The 14,000-nt window shown below is 40.0% G+C and overlaps 1 protein-coding gene across 2 annotated transcripts in view; it reads left to right on the top strand.

Moving 5' to 3' along the window:
- The window catches only part of JMJD1C (jumonji domain containing 1C), a 253,332-nt gene that overhangs the window by 197,896 nt on the left and 41,436 nt on the right, over window positions 1-14,000 (top strand). For both annotated transcript variants that reach the window (XM_019538464.1, XM_019538465.1), the window contains 5 exons: window positions 6,192-6,316; window positions 8,182-8,325; window positions 8,444-8,636; window positions 8,727-10,417; window positions 13,722-13,894. In XM_019538464.1, the coding sequence (XP_019394009.1) occupies window positions 6,192-6,316; window positions 8,182-8,325; window positions 8,444-8,636; window positions 8,727-10,417; window positions 13,722-13,894 (2,326 nt within the window). The remainder of the gene's footprint in view (window positions 1-6,191; window positions 6,317-8,181; window positions 8,326-8,443; window positions 8,637-8,726; window positions 10,418-13,721; window positions 13,895-14,000) is intronic.

The raw sequence follows: 14,000 nt of genomic DNA, 5'->3' as shown, positions 1-14,000 counted from the left end.
AGAGAGAGAGAGAGAGAGCGAGATATCCAAGTATATTCATGCTTCCCCTTGCATATGGAATGCCTTTTCGTGAACTAATCTATTAAACCATTGTCCTGTCCTTCAGATCTCCGCTCCCCTTCCCCCTCCCTCAAGATTCACTTCTGGCATGAAGCCTATAATAAGTTGCCATCATATAAAAGCTAGGCTGGTTGCCAATGGCGATTTACAAATAACATTGTTTATATCTTTTTTGTTAAAAAAAGACTCTAAATGTGGAAATTTTACTGTGTCAGTGTAACCTCATGTTACTCTGTTACCCTCTTCATCTCTGTAAACCAGAGGTTTTCAACCCCCAGCCTGGAGGCCAGATGTGGCCTCCAGAGCCATATTGTCTGGCCTACAGGGTTCCCCAAAGGTCTGGAAGTTTGGCAGTGGGGAAGTGGGGTACTGCTCTGCTACTGTCAGCTTTCTGGACCCATGGGGAGCCCTGCTGGTTAACATAGCCTTGAACATCAGATCGCAACTGGTGTGCAGCTGGATCCAGTCGGGGGGAGGGGGTAGCATGCAGCTAGATTAGAACAACAGGCCACATGTGGCTGGATCATGATGATGTAAATTTGGATCTGGTAGGCAAGCTGTGCGGGGCCAGATTAAGGTAATTTCTGGCTGGATCAAGGCACTGCAGAGTTGGGCCCATGAACTGACCCTGTGTGGGATCCAGCCTGCAGACTTGACCCCATGTCACACATCTGACCCATGGGGCCAGAATTTTGGGCACTGGTGCTGTTAATTCCCCATCTCTGTTGTTTACACTTGAGATGTCTTAATTTAGGTGATAAACTCTTAGGTTCGCTTGTACTTGTTTATTCCAGCTGCCTTCCACTAAGGCAGGGGTTTTCAACCATTTTTTAACAAATGTACCCTGCCATGGGGCTTATTAAAAGGTGATATCTTTTAGTAGACCAACAAGATTTTTGCAAAAAAAATTCTTTAATTGCAAGCTTTCGGGCACAAACACCCTTCATCAGGCATCAGAGAAAAGACTGTGAAAGTTCTGGGTAGAAATGAAAGTTCATATTTCATAGGATTTTACAGAGGATTCAGTAGATGGAAAACTCTTTTGGGTGGCAGTTCTCAGTTGCTGAAAAGCCGCCTTTTTTTTTGACAGTGGATGTTTGCAAACGTAAAAAAACCCAACAAAAAAACAAAATTGGCACATTAAACTTGGCATGTTCCCACACTGAGTCCCACGCATGTTCAGAAGAGGCAGTGCATTACTTTAACCTGGCTCTGCGTTGTATATAAAGATGGAGCGCTTTAGTGGGGCTTTTTTGGGACTTCTATCTAATACCTAATTGAATTGGCTTTACCTAAAAGCACCCAAAAGCACAACTGAAACACCTGATCTTTACAGATGCTGCAGAGCCAGGTTGAAGGTACATGCTGCTTCCAGTAAAGCATTTTTTTTAAACACCTGCAAGCAAAACAGCTGTGGCTTGTGGTGCTAAGCAACCTCTACTTTATTTTCAGTGGGTGCTTGAGCCCTGGAGCATCCATGGAGTCAGTGCCTGTATATGCCAGAAACTGAAGTTGAGAAAAGAGCAAGAAATACATGCCAAAGGACCAATTAAAAATATTAATAGACTTCTAATATTTATGTGAATGACAATTGGGTAGGTGGGTTATGTACAAATATTTGAAAAATTTAAACCAGGGGTTTTCAACCTTTTTTAACAAGTGTACCCCTTCTGTCTCAGAGTTTCCGCTCATGTACCCCTTTATATTAAGGGGTACTTTATATTAAGACAGCTGCCTCCACCCCATGCACAGACTGGGGGGGGCATGTGCCCTCTGGGCCTCTGCTGGGATGTGTGCAGCAGTGGGAGCCCCCCCGACCACCTGTGACCTTTTTAAGTACATCTACGGGTACGTATACCCCTGGTTGACAACCACTGATTTAAACTATAGGAAGGGAAGAATGTAATTTAAGGTGGTACATCAAAAGATGGCATTGCCATGTAATGGCACCTTGTATATTGTCAGCTGTTAGCTATGCAACAATAGTAACAACCTTACAATTTAGTTTATTAAATTGTGTGACAGTCTTCCAAGGAAAGTTGTAGACACCCCCAATTGTTCCCTTCTCCCCCAGTTCTGTTTTCTTTGGACATTTAAAGCAAAACAGCAAAAGCTGTCAAAATATGCTTTAAGAAAGTATCTTTCACTGATGAGCATGAAATAGATGATGACATTTGAGATGGAGAAGTGCACAGTATGTTCATCATGAATCACTGTAGACCTCCACTTTGATTCAGCTTTGCAATAAAATCCTATTTTTTGAAACAAAACTAGACAAGACTTTAAGATCTGAAATGGCCAACTCCAGTTTGTTCTTCTATATGTTATAGACACCAGCACCATGAATTTCTTCTATTTGCAATAAAATTATATGCGCATTTATATTAAATATGTAATATTGTATTAGCATTATTTTCCGTTCTTTTCTTGTTTGAAAGCAGCTTGGGATAATGAGATTCTGAGAGTCGCACATTCAAAGACTACAATAAGAACTGGACAGATTTAGAGTCTTGATCTAAGTGAACCTGTCTTTTCATTCTTCCTCAGGCAAAGATCTGTGTCTTAATAGGTCAGATTGAACAAACTAGTCTGCTTATTCAAAACCAGCTTGACCACACCCTGTAAAGTTAGAACCAAGATATGTGATATATTTAAGGAGTGTATATGCTGGAACACTTTTAACCTATCTGTGGTAATAAATCCACTAATAGTTCAATGCACATAGAGTACTAATATCTTGTACATAAAATCAAAGTCATATTTTTTTCATAATGACAGAGTGTCATTCTGTTTTGCTTATTCATGTGAATAATACCTTCCTGTGCAATATTTTGAATAAAATTAGTGAAACGAGTAGCAGAGTAAGATTCTGCTCTACATCTACAAAGAAGCTAACCAGAAATGCATAAAGAAGGTTTAAAAATTGCACATAAGTTTTTCATGCCTTAAAATGTGGGTTTAGTTAATTATTCATTTTCGAAATGTATTCTGCAATATAGCCAACTCCCAATTTTTTTTCAAATCCTGTAGAATTTTTTTATCAAAGTCTCAGCTTCTTGCATTAAATAACTACACAAGAATCTCAGTGATCATACTTTAGGGTCTGATAGTGCAATATGTTTTTTGCGTAAAGTTTTCTACTATAAAACCAATTTTACAGTTGATTTTAACTTTGTTGAGAACTGACTCTTCAAAAGGAAAATTTCAGCCTGAAGTGCTTTTTAAGATTTAATTTTCATGTTTGGAAATTTCAGTCAATAATGTTCAGTTATTTTCCCTTAGCTTCAGATGTGGAAACACGTTTTTTGCCCATGTCAAAAAGAATCTGTGAACAACTGTCATACCCCCCATGCTTCGGATTAGAGGCTTGAAATTCGGCGAAGGATAGCCTGTGTGCCAGGGATGTACCTTATGTCATTGCTGTGAAAATACTCCAAAATTTGGACAGCCTTTGAAAAATCATTTCACATGTGTCCAGTAAATATATATATTTTTAATATTTTTTTTAATTTTGGCAGCTAAAGATCTCTGAAGAGTCTGTCCTCCAAGCATGCGTTAGCCTGCCAGCTTCTAGGGCTGATCACATTTCCTGAGAGAGCGTTGAGAGCAACTGAATAGCTCTGTCCTTTTCAAGCTCTTTTATATGTGGTTCACAGCCCATGTACCTTCCTCAAAGAGTGGCTGAACATGTTCCAGCCCAGGGCTAAAAGGACAAAGCCAGACTTTCTTTGCAGGGGTTGTTTCCAGCTGCCCTTGGCCAGAGTGACTGTCTCAACTGAAACTGCTCTTAGTGACCTTCTAACTAACATCAGGCAGCTTGAAAGAGGAAACTGTCTCATTAGAATGCAAAGGAGGACACAAGCTGGGCTGGGAGGGAAGGAAAGCAATAGTTTGGGATGAAGAATATGAGTCTAAAGTAAGGGAAAAACTTGGAATAAATCTGGCTGAAAAAAGACTTAGAAGACTGGGTGGGGAGGACTTGGACCTGGTACAGTACACTGCCTACACCAGAGCACCAGTCTCAATATTACTCTGTCAATGGATTTCACAGCTATTTGCTCACAGCAAAGTGTAAGTTTTATCCATTTCTAGGCAGGCCTCCAGGTAAGGGAGGAAAGTGTACGGCAGGCATTGTTTAACCCATTAGTTCAAGAGGCAAAGCTCATTATTGATGATTCATGACTAGACTCCAGTAAAGTGTTCATGGGATTGAGGGTGATGCTACATGATTTTTTAAATATTTGATGATTGTTTTAAATGTAGATAATTACACACCAAAACTACAAAAGAACATTATTAAGTTTGCAAGGCTAAGTGCTCAGAGATCGGAAATGTCAGAATTCAAGTTGCTTAAACAACCTTGATTCTGTCTCCTTGCGCATATGCATAAATACTACAGCCCTGAATTTTCCGATCATGTAATCTGTTTCTGGAGGTCTCTTGTTCCATTCAGAGCATAGGAGAGATCTATTGTGGGGGTGAATCCAGTTTTTTTTTTTTTTTTTTTTTAGTGTAGGATTCCCTGCCTCATTGCAGAAGTAAGGAGGTATGTAGTGAAAGAGGTAGGGGGCTACAGGGAAGAGAAAGGACAGTTTTGTGGTATAAAGGCAAGTGAATTCTATCCTAGTAAGTTAGAGTCCATCCCTGCCTCTGCTACAGAGGTACTATATGATGCTAGGCCAATCATTTCAACCAGACTCTTATTAGTAGCTGCTAATAGTCTGTGCTCTTCATTTTCTGGGTGCCTGACTTGAAACTCAGAAGTAATGACTTTTCACAGTTGTAACAGATTTGAATGGGAGTATATATGGTTGTTGTCTTTTCAGACCGAACACCCTAAATTAATGGAAACTTCAGACCTTAATCTCTGCATCTTGGTCTGTAAAATAGATATATCATCACCCCTTCATGGCACAGGGAGATTCTGCCACTAAGGGAAACGTGCAGTTCCCTGCTGTAGCTGAGAGCGCCTGGACCAAACAGAAGTTCCCTGTTGGTTCCAGGAGGGAGTGGAATCTAGCTGCTGGATACCAGACTGCAGCTGGTTTCCCCTAGCGATAGCCCCTCCTCCCTCTCATCCTGTCCCTTTTTCAGAAAGGGAGGGGGGAAGTGAAGCAGAGGGAGCTCCTTTTACAGGCTCACCAGCAGGCATTGGAGGGTGGGGTGGGTGTACTGGAGCCCCCTAAGGTGAAGGCTCCAGTACCCCCACCCTCCACATTGCTGAAAATCCCCCAGACCAAACTCCCTCCGCTTCATTTCTTTCCTCCCATTCTGAAAACAGGGACCGGCTGGGAGGCAGCACACACACAAATTACAGAAGATGCTGTGTTTTGAAATGTCATCATCTGAACCCTCATGCAGTGAAGGTTCAGAGTTTCATCCTGTTGGTCATTTTTGAAGTGAGGTGTAGCCATGCGCTTGTTTAGACACTGTTATAGACCATTTTCTGGGGCCAGATGAGGTGAAAATTGTCATTTTTGTCTGCAACCTATATGAATGTGATGTTTAAGATTTCTTAACGAACGTACCCTTTGCAAAACTGGAGCAGAGTTCTAACTAGTGCAGATAACTGCAGCTTGTTATGAGGCCAGGAGGAGGGGTAGGACTACTTTACTGGTTTTTTGAAGTACTGAAGCAGAGACGAACTTTGTGGTCACTTATAGGAAAGACTTGGCAGCTGCAGAATCCAAACACCACAATCTAAATTGTTTCTCCAGCAGAAGCATCCGGGCGTGTGACCAGCCAGTTGAATAATTGCTTCTGTATAACCTGCTGCTACACACTGTCTTGCCTTTCAGATTACTTTGCTATGGTTACCTTTTGTAGTAAAGATTTTTTCCATTATTTATCATCACAGATGCATAGAGTTAGATAAGGAAATTGTGTGTTGAAAACATTAGCATAGTTGACCTTAGGTTCAACCAAATGATCCTAAAGATTCCACTTGAATTTTAGAATGTCTTCCTGAACGAAAGTGAAGTGCATAGGTGGGCCATTCTGCCAAAAATGCATGTGGTTTGTTCCCTGTGTCCTGTGAATGACACTATACTTGAGAATGGTTGAAAAACATTATATGTGTCTTTTTTTTTCTGAATTTCTTAGCATCTTTCTGTAAATTTTTCCTTTTAAAGGTCCATATTCCTTAAACGGCTATAGGGTGAGAGTATACAGACAGGATTCTGCCACCCAGTGGTTTACTGGTATAATTACTCATCATGACCTCTTCACTCGCACTATGATTGTTATGAATGACCAGGTAATTATTATATCCACTACTCGGAAAAGCATTGGGTTACAAAGAAATACTTGAGATTTTCTAAAGGTTTTGTAATGTCTTAGATCTTAGATTTATTATACTGTTCACTTCAGATGTGTACGAGTATATCCTTCTTGCTTGTAAAATAGCGTTTGAGTCCTCCTGATCAGTCAGGTTTTTCTGAGTGTGAGCATTTATGCAAAATGCATTGCATAATTAATTTTGATTCTAAGACTATAGCTTCTCTTATGGTCATTATCTGACTAATGAAGTGTTAGAAATGAAGTAATTTAGTAATATGAATTAGTCTTTCCTGTCAGCACCATTTGGAAGTCTCTTTTAACACAGAAGTTTCCTGTATAACTCCAGGAACACCTGGTGGATTTTTTTTCTTATAACTCCAGTAACTTTTTTTTCCCCTGAACAATTAAAAACCTTCACTTTGAACAGTACAAGTATTTGTTATAGTACTTATGGATCTGAAATTGTTCTTGGCCAAAAAAATTGCTAGTTGTTTTTCATGGCAAAAATTAATTGCATCCCAAGAGAATCCTGAGATATTGGTTAGCTCTGAAATAGCAGATGTCCCATCTTCCTTGAAGTGACTAAATCAGGGGTCGGCAACTCCCAGCACGCGTGCTAAGCATGGCATGCAAGGCCATTTTGCTCGGCATACCACCACCAGCCCAGGCTGTAAGCAGCTGCTGCCAGCCACGGAGCCCAGGCTGCTCCCAGCAGGTGGCTGGGAGGCTGCAAGCCCTGTTGCAAGTAGACTGGGCTCCATGGGCTAGCTGCATCTGAGAGGCTGCAAATAGCTTCTCCAGGCTCCGGCGGGCGTGTTGGCACTTCGGCACCTTCCAAGGCAGACATTGTGTTTTTTTTCCGGCACTCTGGCCAAAAAGCATTGCCTACCCCTGGACTAAATGAATCCATGGTCAAGATACAACTATAAACCGTATGTTCAAGTTCTTTCTTTCCCTTTCTTTTAATTGTTTTCCCCAAATATCTGTTTTATTTCAGTCTAGCGCTCATAGATCTCTTTGTGCCTCATCTCTCACTTACCTGAAAAAATGTCTTCACTTGTAGTGTTCCGTAAATTTATCTTGTTAGTGCTGGCTTTCTGTATAGATGTGACCATCTCCCTTCTGTCTTGGCATTTTCAAGTTCACTCCCATCAGTTACTTTGTTTTTCTATTTGTGGCTAGAGTGTATTGTTTTTAAAACAGTTGGTTAATGGTTCTCAACTAAGAACAATTCAGTGGCTTTTCAATGCGTTATCAAGCAAACTGTTATCTGGAACCAGTACAATAGTGCCTACAGTAGAAATGGTAACCTTCAAATTAAGTAAGAAGGTTTGGGTTTTGCTGCTGCTTCAATTCCCAGTTTAAAAAATCCGCAGTCTGATGGTCCTGATCAAGATCAGCTATGGTTTTCACTTGGATGGAAAAAGGTAGTTAGCCTTGTTAGTCTGAAGTCAGTCAGAAGACAGGGTAGATTTGTAGCTTATAGACTAGTAAATCAGAGATGTATAGTATAAGCTGTCGTGAGCAGCAGGTGTACTTCATCAGATGCTGCAAAGGGACTCGCTGCTTTCTATTTAGAAGGTCTCCCTCTTGCAGTCTTTTCCCAACTTCTGATGAAATAAGTCCGCTGCTTACAAAAGAATGTGCGACTCATCTCTGATTTAGTTAGTCTAAGGTGCAAATCTGCCTTGCCTTGTGTCTTCCCTTCAGCTAGTCTTTTAGCTTACAAATAAAGTATATAATTTAGCTTGTGTAAACATGTGAACCTTGCTATGAAAATACAGGTTAGAGTTTATCTGAACACCTGCTGATTATGGATTTTTTCTCTTTTTAATAAACTAGGTGTTAGAACCACAGAATGTTGATCCTTCTATGGTTCAGATGACCTTTCTAGATGATGTTGTTCACTCTTTGTTGAAAGGTGAAAATATTGGCATCACATCGCGCCGCAGGTCTCGTTCCAACCAGAACAGCAACACAGTCCACGTAGATATATTTTCTCTTCTTACTTAAAGTATTATTGTTTATAGCAAATGTTCAGTATCTGTGATTAAGCTGCTCAGTTAGGATCATGTAGATGAACTAATTATGTAATTACTTTTAGGGTCATTATACCCGTGCTCAAGCAAATAGTCCCAGACCAGCAATGAATTCCCAAACGGTAGCACCAAAACAGAATTCTCACCAGCACCAGCAACAACGGAACAGTCGGCCAAATAAAAGGAAAGGCTCAGATAGCAGCATGCCTGATGAAGAAAAAATGAAAGAAGAAAAATATGATTATATAGGTCGAGGAGGTAGGGCAGTTATTGAAATGGGAGGGCGAAAGATTCTTAAAGCTGTATGGAACTAAAAATATATAACAAGCATTTCTTTCTCCTCTACAGAAAATCCCAAAAGTAAAAATAAACACTTTCTTAGCAAAAGAAGAAAACCTGAAGAGGATGAAAAGAAACTGAGTATGAAAAGACTGCGGACAGACAATATCTCAGACTACTCTGAGAGCAGTGACTCGGAAAACTCAAATAAAAGATTAACAGATTCTTCCTCGGAGCAAAATTCAGAGAATGAATTGAAAAGCAAGAACACCTCAAAGATAAATGGAGAAGAAGGAAAATCCCAAAGTAGTGAGGGTGGAGAGGAACAGACACTAATAGACCGGCAGTCTCCCTGGGATGGAATACAGGAAGATAAAAAACATCAGGGGGCAGAAAGACTAAAGTCAACTGACTTAGACCTGCAAGAAAAATCTTCACCCCATCCAGCAGAGCAGCTGACAGTCTCTGATCAGAATGCCAATGACCTACATGTTCAAGAGTGCAATATTGAGAAGCAGCATGCTATGAAATTGACAAATGAGCAGTTTGTGCCCAGGCCTCCTACACCAAAACGTGTTGTTGATATAACTAATGAAAACAATTCTGATACAGAGAGCCAGGAAAAAGCTACAAGTACCTTTGCTTTGCAAACAGTTCAGAAAATAGAGTCTTGTAGCAGTGATTTAAAACACCAGTCTACAAATGCAAATTTTTTAGAAGTGAGAAAACAAGAAACTGATCAGAGTTGGGTTAGTGCTATTGTCAATAAAATGGATTTGATCCCAGCTGGGGTTACAAAAACAACTTTATCAGTGAATGAACATCTAAATCCTGAAAAAGAAAAAGTTCAGTATGGCTCCTTTATGTCTTCATTAAATGTAGTTTCTTTAGCAGAAGAGGGCAAACTACGTAAACGAAGTCCAGCCCCTGATTCTGTGAAGTCAAAGTCTAGTGCTTCAGTTGATCATCCCAAATCAAAGTCAAATTCTTCACCTGATGTTAAGGCTAAACTCACCCAATCTCCTGATACTGTGAAGTCTAAGGTTAGTTCACAGAACAGTCATGTTACTGGAGTAACAAGGTCAGCAAATAAAACTGAGTATGATTTGCCTAGGTCTAGTTTTCATCCAGTTCCAGCTAGAGTTAGTACTTTAGAAGCTACTAAAAGTCCTCTTATCATTGACAAGAATGAACATTTCACAGTATACAGGGATCCCACACTTATTGGACAAGAAACAGGAACTAATCACATTTCACCTTATTTACATCAACATAATTATCCTCTTCATTCCTCATCCCACAGAACTTGTTTAAATCCAAACCCCCCTCATCCTGCTTTATCTGGTGCATCTCATCTATTGGCTGGGTCATCAAACCAAACTCCGTTGTCTGCTATTAACACTCATCCTCTTGGTACTACATCTCACCATTCTGTTCATCACCCTCATCTACTTCCTGCAGTATTACCTGGAGTGCCTACAGCCTCCTTACTAGGTGGCCATCCACGACTAGAGACTGCTCATGCCAGCAGCCTAAGCCATTTGGCATTAGCACACCAGCAACAGCAGCAATTGTTACAGCACCAGTCGCCACATCTACTTGGACAAGCTCATCCTACTGCTTCATATAATCAGCTAGGGCTTTATCCAATTATTTGGCAGTATCCAAATGGAACACATGCTTACTCAGGACTTGGTCTACCTTCTTCTAAATGGGTCCATCCAGAAACTCCTGTTAATGCTGAGGCTTCCTTAAGAAGGGTAAGTTATACTGATTTATTCAGATATGTTTTATGTAAGGATAGCATTTTATCATCCAGATGACTGGTTTACATGTTCAGTTGAGTGACTCCTAAATATATTTATTAGCTGATCATGGTGCAGCTATGCCTTTGGGCTTGTACATGACTTTTTTTCTGACACACACAATGGGTATAATTTCTAATCACGTAACTGTATCTTAGTGAACATGAACAGAGGACTAAATTAAGCTTTTATGGGAAACCTTAATTCTGACATTTACTATCTTTTCCTCGCTAGGCTTCACAACCTCAGACATCTTTAAGAAGTATTATTTTATACATTAAGTTTTTTTAAAAAACCTTAACTAAATATTATTGAAACATTTTTCATTTGCAACAATACTGGGTCAGTAACAGCAGCGGAATCTGCACATCCACAATACAGGACTTGATTACTTGAGCTAACAGTGTTTTGGGAGCGATTTGTTACAGGGGTTAAGTGTTAGAAGACATCAGATTTGCCAGCGGATTTTGTATCTGCTAGGTGACAGAGAAATGTTGAGACTGAAGGAATTTTGGGTTCAATTACGGGTTGTGTTGGGAAGTGTGCCTTTATATTTTATACCTTTCTTGCCCCATCAACTGCCACTGCCTTGTTCTTCTCTGCATCTGTCCATGCACTGCCTGTTAGATTTCTATGCCTTTCTGTTCCTTTCTGCACACATTCTTTATCTCCTATCTCTGCTTCCCCATCTGTTCTTTACCCCCTCTGTATTCAGGTGTGGCTGACAGTTTTTCTCCATGCTTTCTGGATGTTGGCAAAAGGAAGCCCTGAGATCCAGTAGTGTAACTAAGGGTGTGCAACTAGGACATCAACTCCAGCCACTGGAATGGAGACAAGGGGGTTTGAGGCTCTGGTTGTGCTGGGTCAGGAGTTCTCTTGTCAGGCTACGATCCCTCTCTCCCTGTTGAATACACTTCTTCTCCCCCGTTCCTGCCAGGGAAGGTGCCTGATGTTGCTAGAAGAACCAACCTAACCCTTCCTTGACCCTGTAGGTGCAGACAGATTAAGGGGTTTTGGACAAGGAGATGGTTAATTTGATTGTTGGTGGCAAAACCTCTTCTTGCAAGCAGCATCCTACACCAGTCTGCATGGCCAGAGCCTCAATCCACTCTGGTCTCTATTCTGGCACCCCAGGGTGCAAACCCTATCAGGTATGAGTTTGTTGTCCTAGGTGCAAACTCTACTAGTTACAGCTCTGTTGAGATCACAGTAGAAGGAACTCCATTGTAGGCAGCCACTGCAGGAAAAGTCTTGTTCAGCTCTGGCATGGAGCATTCTTAGTGCAGACAAAATCTTTGGAAAGCAGTGCTGCCAACCTCTGTCAGACTTCTCCTGAGTATGTGCAGGTGAAAATTCTTCAGTACAGCCTAATTTGGGAATATTTTGTCTTTACATTGAAACCTGGAACTTCTCAGTGGTTGTAAAGAGTTCTTATCATGCATTAAACAATTTTTATTTTTCCTTAACCTTATTCACAAACATGACTGAACCATTTTAGTTGAACCTTCTTCCAGAAAAGAAGTTTGAGTTGCTTTGGAAATATTCAGTGAGAAGTTTGATAGTGATAAGTAACAGAAAAAATTGCCTTGTAAGAGAAAGCAGAAGGAAGTCTTAAATACAGGCGTTGCTCATTTCGCTTATGAAATATATGTGAAAATATTAACCCAGTTTTAAGGGATTATCATAGACTATTTCCCATCAGATTCTCTGACCACATGTAATAAATTAGTCTGTAAATATGGAGATTTTTAATTATAACTATTAGCTAGTCATTGTCTTCGGCTGACTGTTGTCTTCTAGTTATAGTACTGGAAACTTTCTTTAAACCTGCGACATTAGTCGAACAGTAAAAACTACATTAAGATGGTATCTAAGGCAGGGGCAGGCAATTATTTTGGGCGGAGGGCTGCTTGCTGAGTTTTGGCAAGCCATCGAGGGCCTTATGACAGGCAGCCCGGGCAGATAAATATTAATTTTCTAAATTTTTTAGGGGCCTCTGTAAGCCAGGTAGAATGGCCAGGTGGGCCGCATCTGGCCTGCAAGCTGCATTTTGCCCATGCCTGATCTAAGGTCTTTCAGTTAAGTGTTTAAAAGTCAGGAAATAGGAATATTAATGTTTCACCTGCATATTTGCAATAATTTTTTTTTATATCTCGCATGTGACCAACACTGCAATGTTTCAAAGATAACTTGTAACCATTCATTTTCACAAAAGTTTTCAACTGTATGTGAAAAATGATATGATACAATACCGTAATCTAAGGTTGTCAAATGTGTGTTAGTGAGGGGATGAAGTTACAGTTGTGTGTTTCAAATTTAAATCATATGTTTCCCGACCCTTGAGTACTTAAACATGGAAACTTTTTCCTTTTGTGTGAAATTATTTGGAAAATGATAACAGATTACTTGGGTGTATATGCAACTAATTGTTTGTCGCATGGTAGGAAAAGTAGAAAGGAAAAAAAAGATAATTATGCTTTGATCTGCTTTATAAATCTACCTAAGAATTACACTTGTTAAAGAAAACATTTTTTGTACTTTATTGAAATCCGATTCTGTTTAACTGATAATTATAATTATACACTACAAAAGTATTAGTGTTTTGTTAGTTTTAAGCAATTTTTTTAACACAGCCTTGAGGTGAAATTCTCTAGAAACAAAAGATGCTTGCAGACGTTAAAAAAACAAAATGGTATTTTGCTTTAAACTTGGCATGTTCCCACGCCAAGCCCTGCACATGCCCAGAAGAGGCAGTGCCTTAGTTGGACACAGCTCACCCAATGTCTGTATAGATATGGTGCTTTAGTGGGGCTTTTTTGGTGCTTTTATCTAATAGCTAATTGAATCAGCTTTAGCTAAAAGTGTCAAAAAGACCCACCAAAGTGCCTGATCTTTACAGACACTACAGAGTCAGGTTAAAGTAACGTGCTACTTCTTCCAGTAAAGCGAGGGGGGGAGGGGTGTTGTTGTTTTTAACATCTGCAAGCAGCCAAACTTATCAAAAGAGGCATTTGAAAATTAAACTTCTGCAAAATACATATTAAACTAGAAATGCATGTTTTACATGCTGCAAAACAAGTTAGAACTGTGGTCAGTCATAGTCTCTAAATATACCTCAGAGCCTTAAAAAGGAAAATGTGAGTTGCAGTGTTGAAATATCATTTAGATGCATCACTGGAAGAATTAGAAATATGTATCATGCTAGTGTGCTTCTGTTTCTGGAGTTATTTTTTAAGTCTGATTTTGTTGCTGTTAACAGAATACTCCCAGCCCTTGGTTGCACCAGCCCACCCCTGTGACCTCAGCTGATAGTCTTGGGTTATTGAGTCACATTCCTGTAAGACCATCCAGTGCAGATCCTCATCGGCCGCTCAAATTGACAACACATTCTAGTCCACCGTTGTCCAAGAATCTAGTAGATCATCATAAAGAGTAAGATGGTTTTTTGTTTGCAGTATGAAATTCATAAGGCTTAATATTCAGTTACTTTCATTCCAGTTTATTTGTGACTGTGCGTCATCTGGCATATATATATATA

The sequence above is a fragment of the Crocodylus porosus genome, unplaced genomic scaffold (genome assembly GCF_001723895.1).
Source record: "Crocodylus porosus isolate Cpor-Errol unplaced genomic scaffold, CroPor_comp1, whole genome shotgun sequence".
Classification (NCBI taxonomy): domain Eukaryota; kingdom Metazoa; phylum Chordata; order Crocodylia; family Crocodylidae; genus Crocodylus; species Crocodylus porosus.
Note: the sequence above shows the minus strand (reverse complement) of the source record. Positions and strands in the feature narration are given on the sequence as shown.